The following is a 24,546-nucleotide window of genomic DNA, read 5'->3' on the forward strand; positions in this document are numbered from 1 at the left end:
ACGCTGTATTGAAGTAACTGCTTTAAACTGCTGCCCAGAATTATAAACTACTAACCATGAGCCAAATTCACTTAGTGCATTTACCTCAGAAATATATTTGACCTGATATAGTTTATATAACAAAGTTTCTGCCAGCTTAGGCTTGTGAAAGCTGAGTACCTAGCATTTGTAAATAAATTTGAAACCTGTGTTGCACAATGCTTGAGGGAAAAAAAAAAGTATACATAATTTTCCCTTGAAAACTGGAACTCTAACTTAAGCTGAATTTTGAACTCAAATGTGAAGAAATATCAGATCCTCCATGAAGTTCACCATGGAATGATAATGCAGAAAATTTTCTGGAGGAGAGATTCAGGTGGAGGATACTCATGATGAACAGCAGCATGAAACCATAAGAAAGGTAATTCTGTAAAAGGGTGGAATATTATAATTTTTAAATATCTTTCCATAGCAGGTACTTTGCTAAATGGTATTGCTTTTCTGTAAAAATCAGAAAGAAACCAGAAAAAAGCTTTGCTGTCAATGTTTTTTAAACTATCTATATTGTATTTGTTACATGTTCCTTAATAGTGCCTTAAAGCAACATTAATGTGCATTGATATGTCTTATAAAGGTGCATCCTATCAATGTACAGTACTTCATAATTTTTCTTAGTACTGTGCTTGTGATTAAGTCTTGTGCTACATGCAGAATTAAAAAAGATCAAGCCAAAGAAAACCAAAATTTCTTCTAAGAAAGACTTCCATAAAATTTCGTAACTGTTCTACATCCAACAAACCCAAACAAAAAAGAAAATAATTTTCCTTTGAAAATTGTCTGTATAAATGTTATCATTTTAATACAAATAACTTTATGCATTATTCTGGATGTAACTGTATCCCAATATACCCATTATAAAAATGCTTGCATTTTTAAATGGAATCATCAAATATTAAATATGACAGAAAGTTTAGCCCACTCAGTAGAAGTTGCAGATGTGAAACACTTCTGAGATTGGATCCAGTTTAGCCAGTGGAACCTACTAAGTTTGGATGTTTCTGTTACTTGAGAACTGCTGTTAATACTTCTGAAATTTAATGATACTGCTTCCTTAGCATCTCTTTAGAAAATTATTAAGGCCTATAGTTTTAAAAATATCCTTGAAATTACCTTAATGTTATGAGAATACACCAAGCTTAAGTATGAGATGTGAATGGTGTATTTTCTGAATTTTGAAAAAAAAACAATCTGGAGTAATAGGCTAACAAGAATGAGCTGCATTCAGAACAGATTCCTATGTTTCAGTCCCTGCATTAATCAAAAACTGCTGAGTGAACTGCATGTGGGTTGATAAAATGTGAAAGAATGCTCTCAGCTAGTTTCAGGCCTGAAAGGTAAGCTTTGTGAGACAAGTACATTTAATCTAAAATTTGTATGGTTGGAAATGTTTTTGCTATTTTAGTTGCAATGAAAAATGCTTTAAATTTTAATCTTTCTTTGCAGTTTAAAAAGCAAATGCAGTGACATACTGTCACTTCAGGAGAATGGGAAATTGAAACTGCCTAAAAGGTGTTTGCCATGCAACCTACTGGGATTTACTGTGCAATCTGAATGCAGTCTATACATATGGCACTGCTGAGGAAAAGAAAAGTCAGACTGAGCCCTCTCTAGCTCAGACCTCCACAGGCTGGACTGCTGAGTCCTCTCTGTACCTCCAGTTATAAGAAGCAGAAATGTCCATGGGAGATGTCCTTCAGACAAGGATATAAAGGCTCAGTGCCAGCAATGTTCCTCATGTTGAGTGGCAACAGAAAGGTGGTTCTGAACGTCATGGGTGGACCCAGGACACACAAAATTGTTGGTTCTCCCAGACAACCTTAGCTGGCCTCAACTGCCCCTGTGGGACTACAGGGTGATTTTGTTTGCACTGAAAGCTGCAGGGATGTCACAATGAGCACCAAAGAGACAGGACACCAAGCTCTCTGGTGTGGGGGGATAATCAGTGCTGTGGGGATGAACATCCACTGCCACAGGTTGTGCGGGAAAGAAAAATTGTCCCCGACTCTCTTTTTAACTGGCTTTTTCTAGAAAGGTCTTACCAGGGAACAACATTGACTTTTCCCTTTAGAAACCTTTGGAAATCATAGTTTGGAACTGCTGTCACAAAAGTTGCACCTGGTGCTTTTCAGTTTTGATGTTTACTGTGCCTATTTCACCATATGGTATGTGAATTAAAAATTCCAGCTTTTCTGTCCTCCAATGACATCTCCCCAGCAAAATCTCAGTGAAATGATGGAAGAAATCTGAAAAGCGAGGACAGGCACAGTAAGCTATAATTTCATTTACAATAAATCTATGATTTGATTACTGAAGTGATACTAATGTTACCGTAGAAAGGTGCCTTGTTTCTTTGCCAATACATTAAAGATATCATCTTGAGCTCTTGCTTTAAATCACTAAAAAGTACACATGTAAGTTTTAAGAGCTAAGGAATCTTCAGTATAGTGGACCATAACAGGTGTGTGAACCGAGGTAATGAACTTTCAATTTTTGGACAAAAAGAGGCTTTAAGCTTTGTGCCGTGGCAGACCTTACAGTGCAGGGTGGGTGACTTCCAAATGATCCCAATAAACTGTTTCTAAAATGGTATTGCAAATTCAGCTGAAGCAAGGTATGTATCATCAGGATGTAGGGACAGAAGAAAGATCTGGAGATGGCTGAATTAATAGGTGAATAAAACAAATATCACCTGCCAGAATTTCATAATCAATTAGAACAGTTAAATCCTGAAATGATTGTGTAGTAAGAATCTTTGCCTCCCATTTTTACAGCTAGATTAAATGGAAGCGAATTATACATGGCCATGCAGCAAATCAGTGGGACAGTTAGGGCTGGAATTCAAGTGGATATATTAGGGCTGGAAATCAAGTGGGACAGTTCGGGCTGGAATTTGGTTAGCTCCAAATAGAGAAGCACTGCTGACCTACAGGAGTCTAATGACATTTTAATTGTAAATGCAGGACAGTTGCTTCTCCTTAGGTAGTCATGGCACAGTTCCTAGATTTGCTCTTAATTGTCCAAATTAGCTTTGATGCACGATGCTGGAGGGATCGGCTGTAGCTCCTGGTGCAGCTCCCCTCCTCCCTCTCCCCCAGGCTTGTTGGGGCTATTCTGGTTGTTGCAGGTCAGTGTCCCCTCTGCTCCGAGAGCAACTGCAATAACACAGACTGGTATGGCCCAGGTATATTTGCTCACACTTGGCCACACCCCAAGGGCAGGATGGAGAGAGTTTGCTCTTGTTCTGGCTTCATTATGGCAATGCACACTTTGTTTTCTCTTGGAGGTTTGAGCATTTAATGGGTGCACATACATGCAGGCACTCGGGAGACAAACTGAAGACAAGTGAGACCTTGAAGCGTGTCTCAGGGCAAATGTTATACATATGAGCAAGACCCCACTGCTGCTGGTTCTGGTCATTGTGGCTTTTCTTGGAAAGAATTTAAACTTAAATTACTCAGATTTATTTTCAATTTTTATACTTTCTTACTTTTCACTAAACTACTTTGCATTCTCTTGAGTTACTCTTATTTGTTCCTAACTGTGGTCTATAAGCAGGCATGTTATTCTTTTTCTCTTTACACTGCATTCCATTATTCTGTGTTCTTTCTCCTCCTCTTCTCAACCATTATTTTTTGATGGTTATACCAGTGTGAATGCAACAAACTACAAAATCTAAGTAAAGGTATAAAGGAAAAAAAAAAAAAAAAGAGTGCTTTTTAAAAGCAACTCCAAAACATTTGGTATAGTTCATCCTATTGTCAGCCCTCCTGGACTTTCACATCTTTACTCTCACACGAGTAAAAATCAAAAATAAAATGCACTCTGCAAGGCTGATAATTTGCTGTAGGCAGTCATAAGCAAGAAAAGTACAAACCTAAAAACAAAAATACCCAAGAGAAGCACATTTCAGAATTTTCTTAGTCTCAAAGACAGAGAGAAATTAATATACAGCTTCCTTCCAGCTATTTGGCTTTAATAAAAACTTATGAACTCATAAAAAAGGCTAGTGAATTTCTGTACACAGTGTTTTGGACACTAAATAACTTAAAAGACAGCTGACATATTTTTAGTAGCTTTTCTTCCCTGGGGTGGCTTCTGCCTCAGTCTACCAGCCTTGGACAGAAAATGCATACAAAATGACATCACATATGGAAGAACAGAGCTGTGAACAGCACAAGCGTTGGGTTTGAAATGTCCATGTTCAATGGAACCATATGTCCCCACTGTGATTAGCAGTTCCTGGTGAAAAAGATTGAGCATCTGTGAAGAAGGTTGTAAGTTACGAATAAAGGGTATTAAAGTTTTCATGGCATTTCTTTTAACAGCAATGCAATGTTCATTAACCACAACTAAATCTCCTCCCAGTGACTGCTGTCTGAATGCAGACAGGGTTTTGGATTTTCTTGCATTCAACTTGATCTAATAATTAGAAAGGTAATTAATCATCTTCCAGTGTTGCTGGCTGGTTCTTGTCTGTAGTCCATTTTGGATATTTACAATGAATGTTATTATATAATCATATTATATTTCTTTGTTTAAAATCTTCTTCAGATGTAAAGGAATTTCTTTAGACAGGTCAATGAGACTCATCCCACTGTCTCTTAGATTGCAAAAAAAAGGAAAGAACAGAAAAATAAAGCCTAGTTGCCTGTTATTCCACTGCAGTACCAAAAGCAGGGAAATCTGTCTCAGCTGTTAGCAGCAATACTACTCGAGAAGCCTACTTACAGATGAACTGGAAGTCATCTTTTTTAATCAAACAGACACAGGAAAAGAAAGGGAAAAAATATTAAAACCCCAGGATGGGAAACTAGGTGATAAGGACACTTAGGTTCAGCTGACTAACTTCAACATACCTTATCTATGAAACAGGGTGGAGTGGTAACATTTTCCATGTCTTCTCCTTTAAGCCTGCTCAAAGAGCATTTCTAAATTGCTTTGAGATCTTTAGGAGATTTGTTACATGTAATAATTATAAACTCCAATTCCACCTACTGTTTGAATCTCATCTGCCCTTAAAAAAGAACACAGTTTATGCCACTTCCCATTTGTAAATGTTTCTCCATACAAATGTTTCTTTTCACCCAAGAGACATTGAGCGCTTCAGTGGTATGTAAAATAATTATATATGGCTGTGAACTGCTAGCATTTTGATGTAAAAAGAACTTGACTATTTACTACTGTGTTATAATTTAGGATAGTGACAACCAATTTGGTTGTCTACTTTCAAATGTGAATTTGAATAACAGCACCTGTTCAATTAGTACTTTTTATGTTATTGTATAAATCTGCTATGAAAACAGCCTAGGTTTTGGTGCAATGATTCTTGGTTACATTGGGCTAACATGTAGCTGTGGTTATGGTGTAAGAATAATCCAACTGCTTTCCTGAAAAGAGAGACATCAAGAGACCGTTTCACTTCTGAGAAAGATGCAAAGCAGAGGACTGTCCCCATTTGTGGTTCAGTTTATATGTTCTTTCTGTTTGATCATACTCATTGCAACAGTGATAAATGCTCTACTATTTTATTTCAAGAATGGGCAAAGAAAATCAAACAAGAAACGGTGGACAAAAGTGAATGGTACTTACAATTTCATTGTAAGTAGGGTCAGAGCTTTTTGGAGCTGTTCTTGTTTTCCTTCCACTGACCTCAGAAGGATCTGGCAGAAGATAAAATTCAGCATGTGCACTTGGGGCAGAGCCATCTGGAAGGTGCTGAAAAACAAGAGTCATAAATACAAGTTCTTATGTTCTAGCAACAAAAACAAAGTACCAAATGAAATCTGGACTTTAAGCAGACACGGAAACATTTTACATTCTCGCTGTTCTCTCTGCTAAATCGGAGTGCTAGTGCAGTAAACAACAGGAATTCTTAGAATTCACCTTAATACTGAATGAGAAAAATAGAAATGGAATAATACAAGAACAAGGTAAAATTGCCTGTCTTTAATATTTAATGTTCTGATGGAAAACCCCTTAATCCTCAAGATTGTACTTGAACTCAGCTTAATCTGATAAAAAGTCTAGCCTTTCCACTTTCCAGAGTAACGCATAGAAACCAGATTCTAGCCAGTCAGTTCTTCTTGATTTTAACCCCTAAGTAGCAGTGCTGATGCTGGGGAGAACTGATCGTTTCTAAGGGTGTTTCATAAAGCATATTACTATAGAAGAGTCAGGAGCATTTCCTGAAGCAGTATAGGCAGAACAGTATTCTTGTAATAACAGTCTTTCTGATCTCTCCCATCAAACAGATGCAAACTCTTTAATTTTTCAGTTCAGGTTACTGAACAATATTCCAGATATTCCATCTTACTGTAACTACTCATGATCACAGCCAATCTATTAACCAGGCTCAGTCATAGCCTAATGCTGGTGTGTGGAGCATTTTTTCATAACTTCTGAACAGCTGTAAGGTTATTCCTAACCCCACACTGCCATTATTCAGAAAACACGTTGGTAGTCTGAAAGGTTTTAAAAAAACACACAAGATGTCTTGCCAATATATGTCACTTAGTGCTTAGCTTGTAATTAAGCAGAAGTCTTTGTGTTGGTAACACAATATGCAATCAGAAAGCACAAAATGGGGCATATCTAAATATCAGTAACTTTAATCATATTAAAAGCATTTTAGGCAGCAAGTTTACCTGACAACTCATAGGCAATCCAGTGACAGAATGCAAATGAAAATGCAGGCAAAAAAAGAAGAGATCTTAAAAGTTTTGGAACCAATGAAGCCAGAGCATTAAACAGGCAGTTGCATTTATATTTCCTATTGTAATTCTACCTGGCTCAGAATAAAGACATTTCTCTGATTTTGATTATTCACAGTATGTACCTAGGAATACTGGGCATTCTACAGGCATTATCAACAACATATCCCTGTGATAAGAGAAACTGCTGGTGTCCTAGCAATGAACAACTTCTCTACTGGGAAGAAAAAATGTGGTTTTGTGTGTGAGCAACCAGATCTTGCACAACAGATCTCTTTTTTTTTTTTTTTTTTTTTTTTTTTTTGTTATCTGAAATGATCCTTAAAGGCAAATGATGTGGTCAACTGCAAAGTTTATTATTGCTATCGTTAACACTATACAGCATCAAAGGATGCCCTAGTCAAATCATTAAACATTGTCAGCACTGTGATTAATGTCACTATTGCTAAGCTCCCAAAAGTACATCTGATTAAAAATATACATGGGATCTGGATAGCTGGGATTCGACAGCCAAAATAAGAATGTCATTAAATGACAGTGAAGCTAACAGGTATTTTCCTAGGACAGAGTAATGCATTGTTATTGCAGGATTTACAATTTACTGTCCATTTGAAAGCCCATCTCTATTGATCTAGACTATACTACAACTTCAATCAAGGACTACAAATAACAGTAAATTGAACAGTCTCTTAAAAATCAGGAAGGAGAAAGAAATGTAGCCTTAAATACCAGTACAAGCAACCAAGATCCTAACTGTAATCAAGCTCTTCCCTTCCCAATGAAAAGATAAGCATCACTGTAACTTGAAGGTCAACAGATCTTAGATGTTTCAGACAAAAAAGGAAACATAGTTAAAATAAAAAAAAGGAGGCGAGGGGGTCATTCTTGAAGAAGACCTTATCAGCTCAACTGCTGAGGCCCAGCACAACAATCTTCGCGATCTCAAGCGCAGAAATACAGTACAGGGAGATCCCTACGAAATGTCAGGCTTTATAGATCATCCCAGCCTAACAAGGGACCATGTCAGAGCTCATTTTGAAAGCAGAGGTCAGCAGCGGCTTTGAAGGGCACTGGGCTGAGGAGCCCAGATGGTAAGTAATGGGCTGCAAAGGTAGCAGAGAGGATGGCTGCATCTGTCCTGTTCTGCTGCCCTTTGAGCTCTCCAGATAGCACAAGGTGTAGTCACAAGTGCTGTGCCCCACTGCACACCTCAGACAGCAAAGGTACAGATCACAGCAGCATCATTTGCATTTCAGACAGGCTCAGTCTGACATTCACCTGCCTGAGGAAGAATCCAAGCTGATTGCCATGTGATTCGTTGACATGACTGGGGTATCCAGAAGGACATGCCATGAATCGAAAAGAAGTCAGATAAAATTGTCACTATGCCTTTGAGTTGCTCCTTGTGCCCTGGTAGTAATGCTCACACATCATCTAACCTTCAGGCAACTAACCTTCCTCCATCAGCGGACTCCTCCCAAGGCCTAAGGAAGGCACTTTAAAGAAGTGCTGTGACCATGTGAAATATGGACACATAACTACTTCCTTACTATCCCTTTGAATGTAGCTAAATAAATGTTGAAAGAGGCGAGTAGGAGGACAGGGTCAAGAGACAAAAAAAAAACCCAAACCATAATATTTTAGCAATTCAGAGGAAAGTCAAGGCAGAGAAGTTGCTCTGGGATCTTTCAGAACTAAAACAAAGCATTCTTTATGAATAGTAGCAATCAGCAGCCAGGCTGTTAGAGGTAATTTCAAGTGCAGCCACCTGAATTCAAACTAGAGATCTTATTTCTGGGTGCTGGGTTTATTCCCCTCTGCTTTACAGATAACATTTTCCCACTTCGTCTTCCCTTGCCAAGGAAAGGCAAACAGGGCACTCAAAATTCCATAACTGTCCCAATTCTCCATCTGCAGTGGCACTGTTATGCCATCAAGTGATCAAAAAGCTTCAGCTGAGCACTTTTCAAGCCAGATCACCTCTTCCACTGCTTAGCTGCCCTCCCCTGACTGCTGGTATGACACAATACATCTAACGAGGGTCAATAACTGTTAAAAAGGTTCTGTCCCACTACACACTAATAATTCAAAACTATAGATTAAGAGCAGGTATAAATCAGTCATGGTTTTACAGGAACAGAGTATGGGTAGCTTGATGAGTTTGTGCTGGCTGCTCTTCTGATTGGCACAAAAGTTGAATCTTTTCTAGTGAAGATCCTGCTTCACCGAAGGATTTCTTGAGACAAGACTTGTCATAGCGGTGGACGGAACTGTGCTTTGCTAGATCCTCCCTGGCAGGGGCAATGAGAGATCTTGGCAGTCTGACAATCATAGTACAAAACCAAGAGGGGGAGTAACAGGGCAGAAATATCTTTCTAAATCTAAGGTAGGTGAAATTTGAGGTAAACTGTTTTATTAAGACAACTAAAAGGGCAGGCAAAAATCCAAAGCTTTCTGGCAAACTAGTCCTTTCTCAAGCTTTTGTATGCAAGTTCAGCATTTGGTTGAATAAAGGAGAATGGAGTAAACATCAGATTTTTTTTTCTTTCTAAAAATTATGTCTTCTGTCCTATTAAATTGTCAGATTTAGTGAGCAAAACCCCTTGTTTATCAATTCGCTTCTAACTCTGACTGTATGGGCACATTTGTAAACAGGTAAACATGAAGAATAACTGACCTAAATGCCAGTCTCATTTGCACCAAAGAACATCTGTTCTGGTGGGTCCATTATAAAAATTGAGTAAAATTTCTAGCAGGCTTATGAGAAATTCTGAAATCCTGTAAAAAACCCTTTTTTTATTACTAATGGCTCAAAAATCATTGATTTCTGTCCATAATTCAGGCAGGCCAGAAGGAAAATCAAATGGTACCCTGGGCATGCCATTTTGCATTTTAACAACTCTGCAATACCTTTATAGCTTGGATGTACTTGTGATCAAGCAAACAGAAAAAAACCCAAAGTTTTAGATTGAATTCTATTAATTGTCGCAGCACTCTCCAAACCAGCCAGCTGCAACAAGGTCTTTTACCATCTCATACCAGCATACTCTTCATGCCAGTCCCTCTGCTGCCTTCTCCTAGTCTCGCCTCATCCAGGGCATGTGTTCTCTCTCTTTTTGCTTCTTCCTCTTCCTTGGCTGTCCGACCTCTTCACAGAACCAGCCACACCTGCACCTTGTCTACATCAGCCAACCCACTGCCCCTGAAGCCAGCCCACAGATGTATATTATCAATGCTAATTAACCCAGCTTCAATCCACCACAATTAATGTTTAATTCTGTAGTCATTTCATTAACCCAAAATAAAGGAAGTTAACTTCCTTTAAAGGAAGTTACTCCCAATTTAAATTACTGTCTGAAATCTTCAATTGTGTACTCTTATGAATAAATTCAGACTATAAGAATCTGTAAAGGTGAGAAGGTAAAAAACTAAGTTCCCAACAGAAATGCAATAGATCTTGTAATACCTATGGACAAAAAAATGCCAGTGATTTTGGTCTGCCAATACAAAAAATTGAGTTGCATTTAGAAGCTGACACTCCCTGTGCTTTCTTCAAATACAAACAAGCCCCGACTGGACAATTTTCTTACAGAATGACCTGTCTACTTGACCTTGATAATGACTGATGTTTTTAAGGAATTCAGTTACAACGGCCTGCATATATTTTTTTTAAAAAGCAGTTTATTGAAATATTATTGTCTTCTAAAGTCAGGCAGAAGGTGATGAAAATATTTAAAAATGAGGGGAGTGAGGGAAAGGAAATACTACTCTGGATTTACTTCTTTCCACATCTGTAATTCAATACTGAAAAACTAATACAGGCATGTATCTGTTATGGCTGTGTGCAATTTTTCACTCCAATTTTATTTTCCAAACCTAGAAAACTATTGGTATTTACTTACAGAAACACAGGCAGATAGGTTATGTCCTGTGTAATTTAATTTTAAATATGCTAGCTGTAGCTGGGAAACAATGGAAGAAATTAAATTAATTTTTCCACAAGAATTACATTATCATAATGACTTTTCTCCCTTGATCATTACTAACTATCCACAACTCTCCTTAAGGATGGATTCTTTGTTAGCATTATGAAAGGCCTAACTACTTCAGAATTTGCCATACATTAAAATATGCAATTCAGCAACCAATATGAGTATCGAGATTTACTCAGGAAGTCTAAGGAAAGTTTTATGATTATTAAAAATGCATTTTAGGGATCATTTATTGTAAAGCTTTTTAAAACTCACCTCTTCATTAAGCCACATGAAATTTTCTCTTTAGGTAACTATTGGCTCAAATTAAATTATTTCATCAGTTTCTGTTAGTGTTAGATATGAAGATATTTTTCACTTTTTGTCCTAGAGTGAAACAGATTGATGGCTCTTGAACATTTGATAGTTCCAGATGCTATTCTCTTTTTCTCATTTTTCATTTTCAACCATCTTGACCAAAAGAAATAAATGATCAAAGGTAACTCGTATTACTCATACCACCTTTCCTCCTCCATTAATAACTTCCTTTCTTTCCCCAAAAATTAATTTCCTGGATATTTTCAAAACTGGTGCTTTCTTCCCCTTCTTCAGTGCAAAAAAGAAATCCAGCCTTTTGGAAGGCTCCAATTTCAGCTGCTGCCCCCAAATTAAGATAGGTGATAGATAGATAGATAGATAGATAAATAAATAAATCACCTTCTTCAGTTGCTCTAACTTTTAATTTTCTTATCCTTTACCTTCATCTTGTGTATTTCTCTTACATGCACTACTGTCAGAATTTATCTTCTACACAGTGAAGAAAGGACTATGAAATACTCCTTAATGTTTAATATTGAGATATCCTTATATCTTTAAAAATCATACCACTATAGCAAATGTTGGAAAAAGCCTTCACAGCTAGAAAGCAAAATGTTTATATATTAAGTGTAGACATGAGGCAGATTTGATTATTATCCAATAAAGGAGGATTAGAAAAAAAATCCAAAGAAGAAATCAGCCTTGCACCCCAGTAGCCTGTGGAAATTACTAGCTGCTTCTTGACTAAATTATAACTAGTAAGAAATGTGGAGAAGCCGCCACTGCTGCTATATTGTCTTTTACTTCTCTGAGTCCCTGTGTAATTTAGCAGAGAAAAGCTAAACCCTTTCTTTGTAAGCTGCAGCTTAATTAACAAATACAGCCTCTGCCTTAGGAACAGATAACAACCTCTGGGCTAATTCTAAATTTAAAGAGCGGAGAAACTAATCAGCACTAAGACAATTATATTACAAAGAAAGGAGTTCCTTCAAAAACAGATTAATAAGATATATAAAACTCCAGAACAATTGGGAATGCTGTGTGAATGGGCAGTTTTGTTGTTACTTCATAAATCCCAGCATGGGACTGAAGACCCTTCTTTGTTTTTCCTTTGAGCCCTATGTATCCCAAAGCACTGAACACCTCTATTCTGCTCTGCTACTAAGCTGTTTTGCTGTCACAAAATATTTTCAAGTTACTTCAAAGCAAAAGAAAAATAAAATCACATTTGCAGTAATTAATACATAATTACAAAAGAAGATAATGCATTATATCACTGTGGTGCACCCTGCACTGTCTGCTATTGGCAAGCATATTTTCTGAATCCCAAAATCAGAAAAGCAACCGGACAAAAGTGATTGCACAAATAAAGTATTTTTTCCCAAATGACTGCTTTTTTTTCACCTAAAATTTGAAAACATTTAACTGCTTCTCTGCAAGACAAGTTTATTTAGTTGCATTTTCTGATCCCAATTTTCCCCCTCTCTTCTATGTGAGCAATTACATTTCTTTTCCTAACTTCTTTCCTATCTTATGCACGCATCCGGATATGTAGATAAACAGAGAAGACACACTGTGACAGAGGTCACTGTCACAAAGGTCAATGGCAAAGCAGCAAAAGAAGAAACTACATTTATCTGAATTTCATGCAAGGAAATAAAGATACATTGTTTCAGAACAACACAGATTTTGTTCAGGGAATTTTCAAAAAGCATTTTTTGCCCAGGCATTTTCTACTTTTCAGAAATCTGATAGTGTCAGTGGAGCAAGCCTCCAGATAGCTTTGTCATTTACTATGACAAAAATGCAAAGGTGCTCTACCCAAGTTGTTGTTTTGAATCTCCAAATACAGCTTATGCACTTCGTGCATAATACCTTCAATATCCTCATCGACCTGCCTGTTCTGCACGCAGCTTGTCGGTGTACCAAACGGCAAAGAGCGCCTAGCGTGGGTGCTGTTAATTCAAGGGGAAACAGTGCTTTTGTCACTGCAGTGTATTCAAACTCCTTCTCTCCCAAGTGAAATAAGTTTTTTTGGCAAAAATACCCATGCAGGTTTACTGGTTCAGCTTTGTAGTGGAGTAGCAAGGACTTGTGCAGTCTACTGTTAATAGAAGATAGTATGCTGCATTCCAAATGAGGAGAACTATGAGGGCAAAAATAGGGTCTAGAGCTGTCCTGAGTCACAAAATCTCTAAAGTGAGAACCAGCCAACACTCTCCAAGGTCTTCTGGCTGTCAAATGGGAAAAGCTAACCCTCAGTCGCTGAGAAAGAAGGAAACAGCTAATACCCTGCAATGAACACACCAGTTCTGGGCAAAATGTCAAGGTGTTGACCCATCCTGGTGCGTGTGTGAAGTGGGTATATAAATTCCCAGTAAAGTTAAACCAGATCTCTGTAATGTTGGATATGTCATAGGCTTTATGGGAAACTGGTACCATTCTGGAGTGGTCATTGGAGGTCAAGTAAGGTACTTCACGGTATTTGAAACAGCCATGATCAGGCAATTGATTTGCATTCTACCATATGTGTATGAATCTTAGTTTCAAACTGAATCCCACTCCACTTAGGCCAAGGAACACAGACAGTGGAATTTTGGAAATGATCAAATATTATTTGTCAAATATTTAACAAACCCAGGTTTTTTTTTTTTCTTGTAAGGAGAAAGACAATTCTGGGAAACAGGCTGAATCCCCAAATATTCAGGGCTTCCTAAGAACTATGTAAAATGCTTCTAGTCTGCTTCAGTCATTTGAGAGGAAAGCCCATCTAACTCTGCTTCAATGAAGTAAATAAAATGAAAGCTGCCCTGTGACACCCAGAAGATCATAAAGGTTTCTGTTCCAAACCTTTATTCCTATAGAGCTCTCAAACCGAAACGGAATACTCTCAGAAAGGTGAAGAAAGGAACTCAGATGTAGATATGATACCTGTTTAAAAAGAATAATTTGTTCTTTTTAATAATATAAAAAGAGTTGTATATTAGCATAGATACAATCCCAAATGAAATGGGGAGGAGTCTGTACAACCATGTGACTATGTCAAATAAAACAGGATTTTACTTTTTATTGACCATTAGTGGTAGTGGTCAAGGATGGCTAAAATTTAGCTCCAGCAAGTAATGACAGCTTTGTGTGCATTTACTACTGTTTCTGAATTAACAACAAAGGAAAAAAATAAAAATCTTAGAATGGCTTGTGTCCCTACCCAGCTCATGCCTGATCATGGCTGTTTCAAAGCTTAAGTCTAGCTCCTGAGCATTCACACCCTTCTAATACTTCCCCAATGCTCAGTACTAGATTACTGGGTGCTCCACATAGCACCAAGTCGGTGTAAAAAGGTTACCAAGGCTGCAAAAATAATATAGAAGGCGGCAACTGTATAACCAGGAGTGCAAATGTATTAAATGTACAACTCCCAGTATGAGAATTGAACAAGAATCCATATGGAAGTTTTTTCCTGAAAGAGAAGGAGGTGATAATACATTCTAGATTTCTGAACCACATGCTGTATTACTAACTTTAAGTCATTTAAACTCCACTTTTTTGCATAGATGAAAGAAATCAAGATTCAGCTATGCTTTAAAATTGTATTATTCTACGGATAAGTAATGTTGGTGTAGGGCGTAGAACTGATTTCATGAACAAGCCTCTGAAGTTTTTATTCCAGGATTACCACCAAGCCTGTAAAGAAGCTAAATTCCTTTGCTTTTCAACCCTGTATTATTGTTGTGTTTGGAACATTTAGTTTTCAGATAAATATTTAGTTGCAGAGTCTATGACACTGGCTAAGACTGATCTAGTTTGGACCCTTAGAAACATAGATCCCAGTTTTCTTCTCTCTTGAATAAAACTCGGGGAGAACAAATACTTAAGACAAATCCCCATTTCTGTTTTCTTTTGAAATCACTCAGGATTAACACCATTGCTGCTTTAGAGGGCATGAAAGTGAATTAGCCTTTGAGAAAAGAAACACAAGAAAATGCTGTTGTTCTGTTTCTATGTTGTTGTCGCATACATATTCTTTTCTCTTCTTTTCTAGGCACAGATAATATATGAATATAAAAATGCATAAAAAATAGTGACCTTGTTATCTGTCTTCAACCCTGCACTATTTTTCTTATATTTAACTTTTCTTATATTTAACTAATTTCTTAATTAGTTAAAAAATATATGCCTGATCCAGACTATTTTTAATTTCTCAAACTGTAAAGAGCTCCCTCCACTTTTTTTAATTATCCTACAGCTTGCCATCTCCCTTTGCAAACAAGTGTTTCGTTATACGATGTATGCAATTTCTGCTCCTTAATTACCTCTCATTACTCCTACTTACACTCTTGCTCCATTTCCTAAATAATTTCTCCTGAACCTTGCTGTCTTCTCCCTTAAATATTTGCACAATTGACCTGTGTCCTTGTCTGTTCTTAACTAAGTTAGGTTTTAGTAACAATAAATCAATCCTAAGGAATCAATCACTCCCAAGTAACTGTACTGAGAAGTGTTCTTTGAACTTGTATTCTACTTTAAAAAAAATGTCCTGAGAGAAAGAGTCTACTATCAAAGCCTTACAAAGATGAACTACTTTCTTTCTGCACCATGACACCAGGATCTGGACTTTCTCATTGGCATCTCTCATAGCAACCTCGTGTCTCACCATTTGCTTGTTTTATATTTGCATTACTGTGGGATATAGAGCTATACCTCTCTGAGGAAATACTTTTCATTTGTCCAAGCTGGTTGTAGGGTTCTGGAAATTACTTCTATTGTCTTGATCTTGCTCTGTCTCCACTACTATTTTTAATGTTTTCTTCATTTGCAGCAGTGACAAATTTAATTTATGTTCACCTTCATCTCCCAGATCACTCATATTGTTAAACAAAACTCTCTGTTCATTGTTGTTTGTTTGTTTGTTTCTTTTCCTTTTTTATTCAACACATACCAGTTATGTAGGGAATTACTTCTTTAAAAATGCAGTTAGAATTTAGAACTTTGACAGTACTGTGACTGTGACAGATTAAAGGGTTTAACAAGACATAAATAACACAACTTTATGTACAACATATTTGTCAAACACCTTTCATAACAAATACGTTGGAATCCAACAGCAATCCCTGTGCCACAAGAATAGGCCTCATCTCTTCCCAATTTAAACTACTGCTGAATAGTAGTGCCCTTTGTTTATAGGTGTTCAGCTAATTTTCAGTTCAAAAGAGAAGAGTCTATCCAAGCTAATTTCCATTAAGTCTTAAAATAAAGGCATTTTCTATAAATATAAAGTTAAATCCAAAGCCTTTATAAGCTAGAGTTAGTACAAGATCTTTCTTTCCATGGCCTTTAATCCTGTGTTTCTGCCAGTCTAGGGAGAACTCCGTCTGAATGTGCTACCTCCCTCCATCAGCCAAGCTGTTGATTTCATTCTGTCACCAATATTTTCTGAATAACTTTTGTTCAGCTCAGAGAGATTTTTTTCCCACTTGTTTTTCATCCCTGGATGACTGACCAGGCTTGGCCTACCTATACAACTTCTTCTCCATCCCTGTTGGCTGATGCAATGGCCACAGTGTAAGACAGCAGGATATATTTATAATATTCTGAAAGGTTAACGTGGCTTTTTATTTAATTGGCAGGCACTGGGTCACTGGCAGTTAATATATTTTCCATAAATATCTATATAATGATATTAATGAAGTGTAAAAGTTAGTGGGCCCACAGGAGAAATGATGGGAACCCACTAAGACTGAACAAAAATCTGCACGTCTTACGCACTTCAAGCTAGAGACAAAACCCAGCAAAGGCAGTGGAGCATCTACCTCCACTGTACATGGGAACTTCCCTACAGCCCTGCACCTGCAGGCTTAGATCTAGTTTTCATCCTCATGGCCTAGGGAAAGCTTGCCTCTCACCTTTCTTCATGATGCATTTAAGCCATCATGTCTCAAAAACATCTTTGGAAGTAATTTGTACTTGGATGGTGTAGGACATGAAATGGAAAGAGGCTGGATGTCTGTGTAAGCCTAAAGCTGATTGCTAATTCGTCACCCACATATCAGCTATCCCAGAATCATTAATCACCAAGACTGGTACATGACAGCTTCAGAGCTTTAAGAAAAGGAAAGCTGGAAATAGTTTTGGAAAGTACTGAAGGAGTTTATTTTTCTTCCAGCAAATTTTCCCCCTGTAAAACTGGTTCTGAATACATCACCCACACATGCTTTCATAATTCTAGTAATATTTTCCATTTATTGGCATGAGGTTCAGGATAAATTGGCTTTGTTTCTCCTCCCCACTGCCCCTGAGGAGTTATTCGTCCACAAGAAGTAATGGGCAAAAATATTTAGCAGTAAAGACTGAAAGTTTAGCTGCTTATCTAGAAAAACAGGGCATGCCTGAAGTCATGGCAATGAAGTCACCAGAGAAAGCAGACTTCCTTCTGAGCCAACTCTGAACCACTGTTCCCTTCTGGTTCTCTGTGAAGAAGGAAAAGGAAGATATTAGCCAACCTTTTCTGAACTTCAGAAATGGCTATTTCTTTTGCCTCTGGTGTCTTTTTGCACAGAGGAGCAAGCCCAGCACTGCAGCTGCAGGTAGCCTGGCTGTTTCTGGCTGTGCAGTGCTAGGCTAGCCCATAGCCTGCTCTGGGTAACATCTGGTATGGTCTTGATACGCTCCATTCTCTGTGTTGGCTAATACAGATGAATTGGACTTGAGCATTTCATGTTCAAAACCTACATGTCTTTCAATTTTCATAAATCCACCTCCACAGATTCTACACAGATCTAGAACCCTATGTTTTTAAGGTAGACCCTCAGGCTTTCTTCCTAGCACTCCCCTGTGCTCCTATTCCTGCCTGCTGCTGTTTTTCTGGGCATTGTACTGCCACAGCTGGACTGGTTTTGTTCTTACCTAACAAGCCCTGTCACATGCCAAAACAAACCTCCCCTGGGGTTCCTTACCTTCCTCCTAAGCTGTTAGTGCACTTTGCCAGGTACAGTGCTGCTGTGTTTGTAGAAGCCTGCCCTGTCTCATCCCCTCCAGCTGCCACATCCTCCATGACCCCTGAGGAAAACTCTCCTGGTCTGTCCATATAACCTCTCTGGTTTTCATCCCCGCACAAAGCTTTCCTTCTAGCCCAGCTTCACTTTATTAAGGCAATATTGCCTGTACTGCCTATGCATAAAGTGTTCAGTGTTGCACCGTGCATTTGAGTGGAGCAAGTAATGCCCCAAAAGGCTGACTTTAAATTATGTAACATACATGTTTGGAAAATTGCATTTTATTAGCAACATGACTTTTCTATGTTTGAAAATTTGATTTAAAGTTTTTTTCCTCAGCAGTTGTGGTGAGACCATTCAGATTATATGTAGAAGCAGTGCGTGTGATGGGAGTCGTGACTTACAGAATCTCAGAATTCAAGGAAGACTGAATTGCTGAGGAAAATATTGAGACTGAAAGTTAGTATCTTATAACTTCATTGTGTACCCACAGTCTTAAACCATAGACAAGCATTTGCAACCAGCCTTAAGTCTCTCTCTGATCAAAGTTTCTTCAGCTGCATTGCTTGTCTCAATGCAAGTATGTTCACAGTGAGAAAATATAGCTTGTGCTTTACACAAGGTTAGATCAGATTAACGGTCATTTCCAGTCACAAAAGCTATAAGGCTGCTCTTCTCCATTGCTGGTCTTTGAAGAATTTTTGACAGAGTTTTCTTAAAGCAGGGCTGGCTTTTGTAACACATGGCGAAAATGTTGCAGTGGTAAGGGAGAGGACATTCTGAAACACATGTAGGGATGACTGAGGTCTGCAGCAAATCTAGCATGTGTGGATGCATTAGATCAGAAGTATCTGCACTGTGGAGTCCTGCACCAGACCAATGTACCTGCACTGGCAGGTCTGCACTAGACCAATGTTCTCTCAACTGCTGTAGCATTTTTTGTTTATGACATCCCACATGAGCAGGGTTAACTTCATGAAAAAATCCTGCAAAGCTACAGCATTGCACTGTTTTGGCTTCCTCTAAAGAACCTATCTGACAATTGACAATGGATATAAACACCAGCTTCTTAGGGATTGTCTTTTGCGTTGTATATTAATGTAGGATTTGCACAGCAGGATCTAGATCTATTAAAAATCCTAGAAGTAAACCCACACAAATACTACATAAAATTTATTTACATGGATCAAAAGTCTCTATCAAAATTCCTGTCAGTTCTGTGAAGCTACATTTGGGATTAATTTAGCCTACTACTATTATTTTCACATCTGAACACATCATAAAATCTCTATAAAGACATAAATTAAATGGGAAAGAGGAGCACAAAAATTATTTACTATAAATTATGAAATAAACTAAGATAAAACAAGATAGGAAAGTAATCTCTGCACAGATGAACCACTAAAATATAATTAGTGACACTCTGCAAAAGACGGAATATACCTGAAATAGCTTTAACATGTCTTGAATAAGATATGATCTTGGCTTACTTTTAAAATCCCCGTTCAGCTCAAACAAAAAAAAAAAAAAAAAAGAAAAAAAAAAAAAAGGAAAGTAAAGGAAGAGAAAACATGTCAGAGAGATTGGTCTATGACTGGAAAGCTGAGAAGATTACTAATGGCATAATGAAACTTTCTGTTATAGGTTACTAGTCTGAAGGCAGTCCAGTATCATGGTACCCCAAAGCACTGTTATTTCATATTTAATATCAGATGGTGATGGATGGATGGCCAGATGGAAGGAAGGAAGGAATTGGAAGCCCAGGATTTAAAACCACGATTCCCTAAGTTAGGCTGCTAAAACAATGACCTTATTTTCAAGTCATGAATCATTGCTGGTCTTACTGAATTGGACTCCCACCACTTCTCTGCAAACTCACTAAAATGGATTTAAGTTGTCTACTTTCAAAAGCTAGACAATAACTTAAAGTTGTATTGTCCCTTTCCATAATGACGTGAACTGAACTCTGGATTTTATGTTTGCTATGCACAACTATATATGCTGTAATTTATTTTCATTTAATTAAATGGCTGGAACTTTCTAAATTAGAGAACACAGTTAGGAGCCTATACACTTGAAATTATGGAAATGAGGAGAAAGACTATTTCCAACATCTCTAGTTCTGTTTGTGTGCATCTCCACATCACCTGCCTGAGCGCACAGTGACATTATCAGCATTATATATGGCAATCACTTAAATATACTTCTCCCACCAACTAGAACTTTGCCAGAAGTTTATCAAAGTCACTTAGCTTTAAAGTACCATAGAAAAAATAAAGAAGGTCTTATGCTATACCTTGAAGGTAAAGTTCATATAAATCAGACCCATCAGCAGAGCCTGATCTCACCTGTCAAGGTGGCACACAGGAAACAAAAGACAAGTCTCTCAGGACAAAGACCTAGTGGATGTTATAGACCGAAATGAACATGCTTGAATTGCAAATTAGAAGCCAGAGTGGCCAACAGAAAACAGTTGGAGCTACTGAAGCCTCATGTGTCTCATACAACTAGTTACACATCCAGCCTTGTTTTATTACTGGCTGGTGCTCACATAAGCTCCTCAGCTTGGCCCTATTTAAGGAAAGCAATTGTAATCCACTTTGGGACGGAGTTGGCATCAGTGTATGCAATGAGATCCCACAACAGTTAAAAAATGCTTTAATCTGCTAGCTAAACAAAGATGTGAAGGGTCTCTTTGCTACAGCCATTACTTGAGACTTCAGCAATTGGGAATTCAAGAGCACATCTAGGAGGCTGAACTCGTTATGAAACAGCAGACATGCTGCTTCAGATGAGAGATCACACACAGCACCAGCTAGATCTCTCAAGATATCCTCATCAGCCAATTTCACCTGTCTTGTGCTGCAGGAACGCTGCCAGCTTCCCCCTCTCATAGCCTGGCTCCAGGAATGCACATTTACCACTTAGCTTCATGACAGAGAGCGTGTTACAAAGCTGAGCATCACCCCACAAAATGACATTGCTTCTTAAAATACACCACTCCTCCCTCTGTCGAGCTCTTCCCTGTTCATCAAGCAGTCATGCCATACTTGAAAGAAATGTATGGATAATCAATCAATAATGCCAGGCTGTCATCCTTCAAAAAGTCACACCGCTGCATGACGCCTTATGTCTGAATGGTATCAAAATTCATCAGTTGAAAGGGCCAAAACAGTCATCAAAACTGGTTTTCTATATGATTTGGAAAAGGCTATTATGAGCCATCAAGGAAACCCAGTTTCTGTATCCATCCTGTACCTGTAACCGTATTGAGCAGGCTCAAAGGAAGAAAGCAAGTGTTAAACGATGACAGAACAGCATCGTTGCTATTTTGAGTTAAAATTAGTTATCCCAGAAAGGGTGGTTGAGGATTAATGTTTTCACCATGCTCTGCAAATGCAAAGACTTATGAGTTATAGATTATGATAAAAATACTCACAATGTTCCTCATGTGTTTCAACATTATTGTCAGGCGGGTGCTCTCATAGGATATGACTAATTGTACTCCAGGCTTATAATCAGTTGACTGAGGACCTAAAAAAGGCCAGATAGTTTGATATTTTAGATAACAGCTCAGCAGAAGTACAACTGTAAAATAATCACAGTACACTTGAAATAATAGATAGAAAAAACCCAAACAACTTATTGCATATTTAAATTAGGGATGAAATTAGGAAACACGGATAAGGAACATGATAGAAGAAAAAAGTCTGACATGCAGTACTCATTTTCTTTCCTGTTTATGCATTGACAGTGAGATTTTTTGTTTTCTAATTGCCATTGATCTGAATTTCAGTGGGAAATTTATGCTTGAGTAACAAATAATTGGGGGGCTTTTTCTGGAAATCATTGATGACACTAGTCAGTATTGTTGCAATTCTGTCTGTCTGAAAACACTGGATTTTTTTTTTTTCAGATCCTAGAAGAAAAAAGAAAAAAAAAAAAAAGAACAAGTTACCAGACCAGTTCCAAAACAACTGTTACAGAAATGACATCTATATCTATCATATATAAATTCTCCCTTCCTTAATCTGTATTTTTCCTGTGCCACGCTAGTTTTCATGCAACCCATTGCTTTCACAGATTTTTTCTATCAAGATGCATTTACGGTGTTTGAGTCTGTTCCCACTTAAAAAAACATTTTTCAGTGTTCAAGCAAGAAAGATCAGTCTCATAATGAGGAAGAAATGACTAAGCATATCCTGTTCCTTCTTTCTGCTGGCGGCATTGAGCCAGCTGTCTTCACTGCCAAAAAGGTGTGTCCTTGAATTTGGGTAGGTAATGTGGCTCACCTGCTCCACGGGGACAGCCGGCAAAATACAGATGGCTTTTACCACAGTATACCGGGCAATGGTGAAGACAACAACCTCTTCTTGCTATCTATCTGACCTTCTTATTTTGCAGTGTTAAGTCTGAACAGGGTGCACATGAACCATTTTGCACCACTTGGTTGGAGACTAGGGGACCTCCCCCTGTGTTCATCATCAAAGAGAGTCCAGACATTGCCTGTGTAAACTAGCCTGGTTTTACTTATGCAAACAGGGCTTCATTTAATTAGAACAAAGCTGTATTACAACTAGTACTATACACTTACTGCACTTGGGAAAATAAGAACTCAGTCCTGCTAACCTTATGACAAAATAGTGATCTCTGATGAGCTGGGCTCTGTTCTGCCTGTCTCCCTGTTAAAGACGTAGCTGACCTTGAGACCTCAGACAGAAAAGTCCTTCTCCCCTGCATGCACGTTGGGATCTGCCACTGACACACCAGCCTTAAACCCAGTGCAGGGTGAGATAATGACATGAGACAAAACACTATAATCATAATCAATTCTTTAAGTAGTAACACATCGTTTAAGAAGCAGAAGGAATGAGAAAGGACAATGAGAATGAAAGAACTGCCATCACATGAGGGTTATGCACAAGCAAGAAAGGGCTTTTTAGAGAGCATCAGGACTGCTCATCCTCAATAGCAGGCAGGATTCCCATGTCTTCCTTTCAGCCTCAGTAGACACCTGTGCACTCTGTCGTGCTCTTGCTCTCTCTTTCCCACAAGTGCACCAGAGCTCTTACAGGCAGGGTTGTGAGAGCAAGAGATCAAACTCCCTTTCCTCGGCCTTTACTCTGCTGTTGAGTAGAGGAGGCAGGAGAGGGGAAGTTATAATGAATAAGCCACATTGGCTGTATTTTTCTGAGGAAACCAAATGTGTAATCTCTGGAGTAAACAGAGGCTAAAATAACTACTAGGCACATAGAATTACAGTGTTGTCGTGTTCTATTGACAGCCAGAGAGCTAGTGCAATTACCATTTATCCCAAGGAAAGAAAATTCAAATTAATTAAAAATAACACAGTGTGTACATACAACTGCCATAATAGACATTTTCCAGGCAGCCTGGATATCAACACTTCTGAGTTTCTGATGTTAGGACTGGAATTTTAGAATATGAAGCCATCTCCAATTTCTTCCCTTTAGAGACTACAAAAATACATTTTTAATCACATCCTAATTAGGGAAGGGCCTGAAACAGGCTCTTGAAGAATTGCAATCTTATGAAGAAATCACTAAGCTGGGACTTAGAAGACTGAGGTGCAGGTCTTCATTTGTTATTCTCCTTTATGAACTTTGACAAATCACTTAGCCAGACTGTACCTTATTTCCTTTCTCATTGTATGCAAATAAGGACAAGGAGGGATAGGGGATAAAACCTCCATGAACCAGACAAAGCTGAGTGTGTTCCAGGGTAACAAAAAGTCCACAAAAATCGATTCTTCCCACCATCATTTAAAGATATTTCATCTTGTTTTTAAGTTGTGGGTCCTTTTTCCTTTAAGCTGCAACAGCAAAGGTGGAATCCTAGACCATTAAACACAGTGTAACACAAGGGGAGTTGTGTTTTGACATAAGGTTCACTGGTGGGGCTCTGCTAATTTTGTGAATTACAGTGGGTCATCCTGAGCAGTTTAGCAAGAGCAGCAGATTTCAGAGTTTAAATTACATCATCAAAATTCAGCTGAACACCATGGCTTTCCTCTCCTACCAATACTACCAGTGCCTTTTTCTGCATTACTTAAGTTTTACGTTATGACTGCTTATTATATCCAGTCAAGGAATTTCTCTGCGGGAGTGGATATTTTCATTTAAAAAAAAAAAAGAAATGCAAATCAGTTTCTAACCAAGCTGAAAATAATGAAAAACATGGGAGGGGAAAATGCGTTTCTAATTTACTGTGTAAAATGAAGTCTGAAACAGACACTATGGGCATGACTTTTACTAAAATATTTGCTTTTTCTGTATAGTAAGTTGAGTACTAATGGGGAAAAAAATTAAAAAGGAAGGAAAAGAAAAAATAACAGAGTGCAGGGAATCTGATAAACAGAAGAAACTTATATTGCTTATATTTCATAATAGAAGACAGTTACTGTTAGCTACACTCAGCTGTTACATTTCAGGTTTTCCCACATTCAGTGCTAAATCATAGTCTCTTTGAAGTCCAGGTGATTTTAGCTTCAAATGA

General features: G+C 38.0%; 1 protein-coding gene across 1 annotated transcript in view; it reads right to left on the reverse strand.

Annotated features, from left to right (window-relative positions):
- The window catches only part of PIK3C2G (phosphatidylinositol-4-phosphate 3-kinase catalytic subunit type 2 gamma), a 208,241-nt gene that overhangs the window by 1,011 nt on the left and 182,684 nt on the right, over nt 1–24,546 (reverse strand). Inside the window, exons 31-32 of the mRNA XM_027807693.2 lie at nt 21,470–21,564; nt 5,629–5,754 (exon numbers count right to left, since the gene is read on the reverse strand). Coding sequence (XP_027663494.2) covers nt 5,629–5,754; nt 21,470–21,564 — 221 coding nt within the window. The remainder of the gene's footprint in view (nt 1–5,628; nt 5,755–21,469; nt 21,565–24,546) is intronic.

Source organism: Falco cherrug, chromosome 5 (assembly GCF_023634085.1).
Source record: "Falco cherrug isolate bFalChe1 chromosome 5, bFalChe1.pri, whole genome shotgun sequence".
Classification (NCBI taxonomy): domain Eukaryota; kingdom Metazoa; phylum Chordata; class Aves; order Falconiformes; family Falconidae; genus Falco; species Falco cherrug.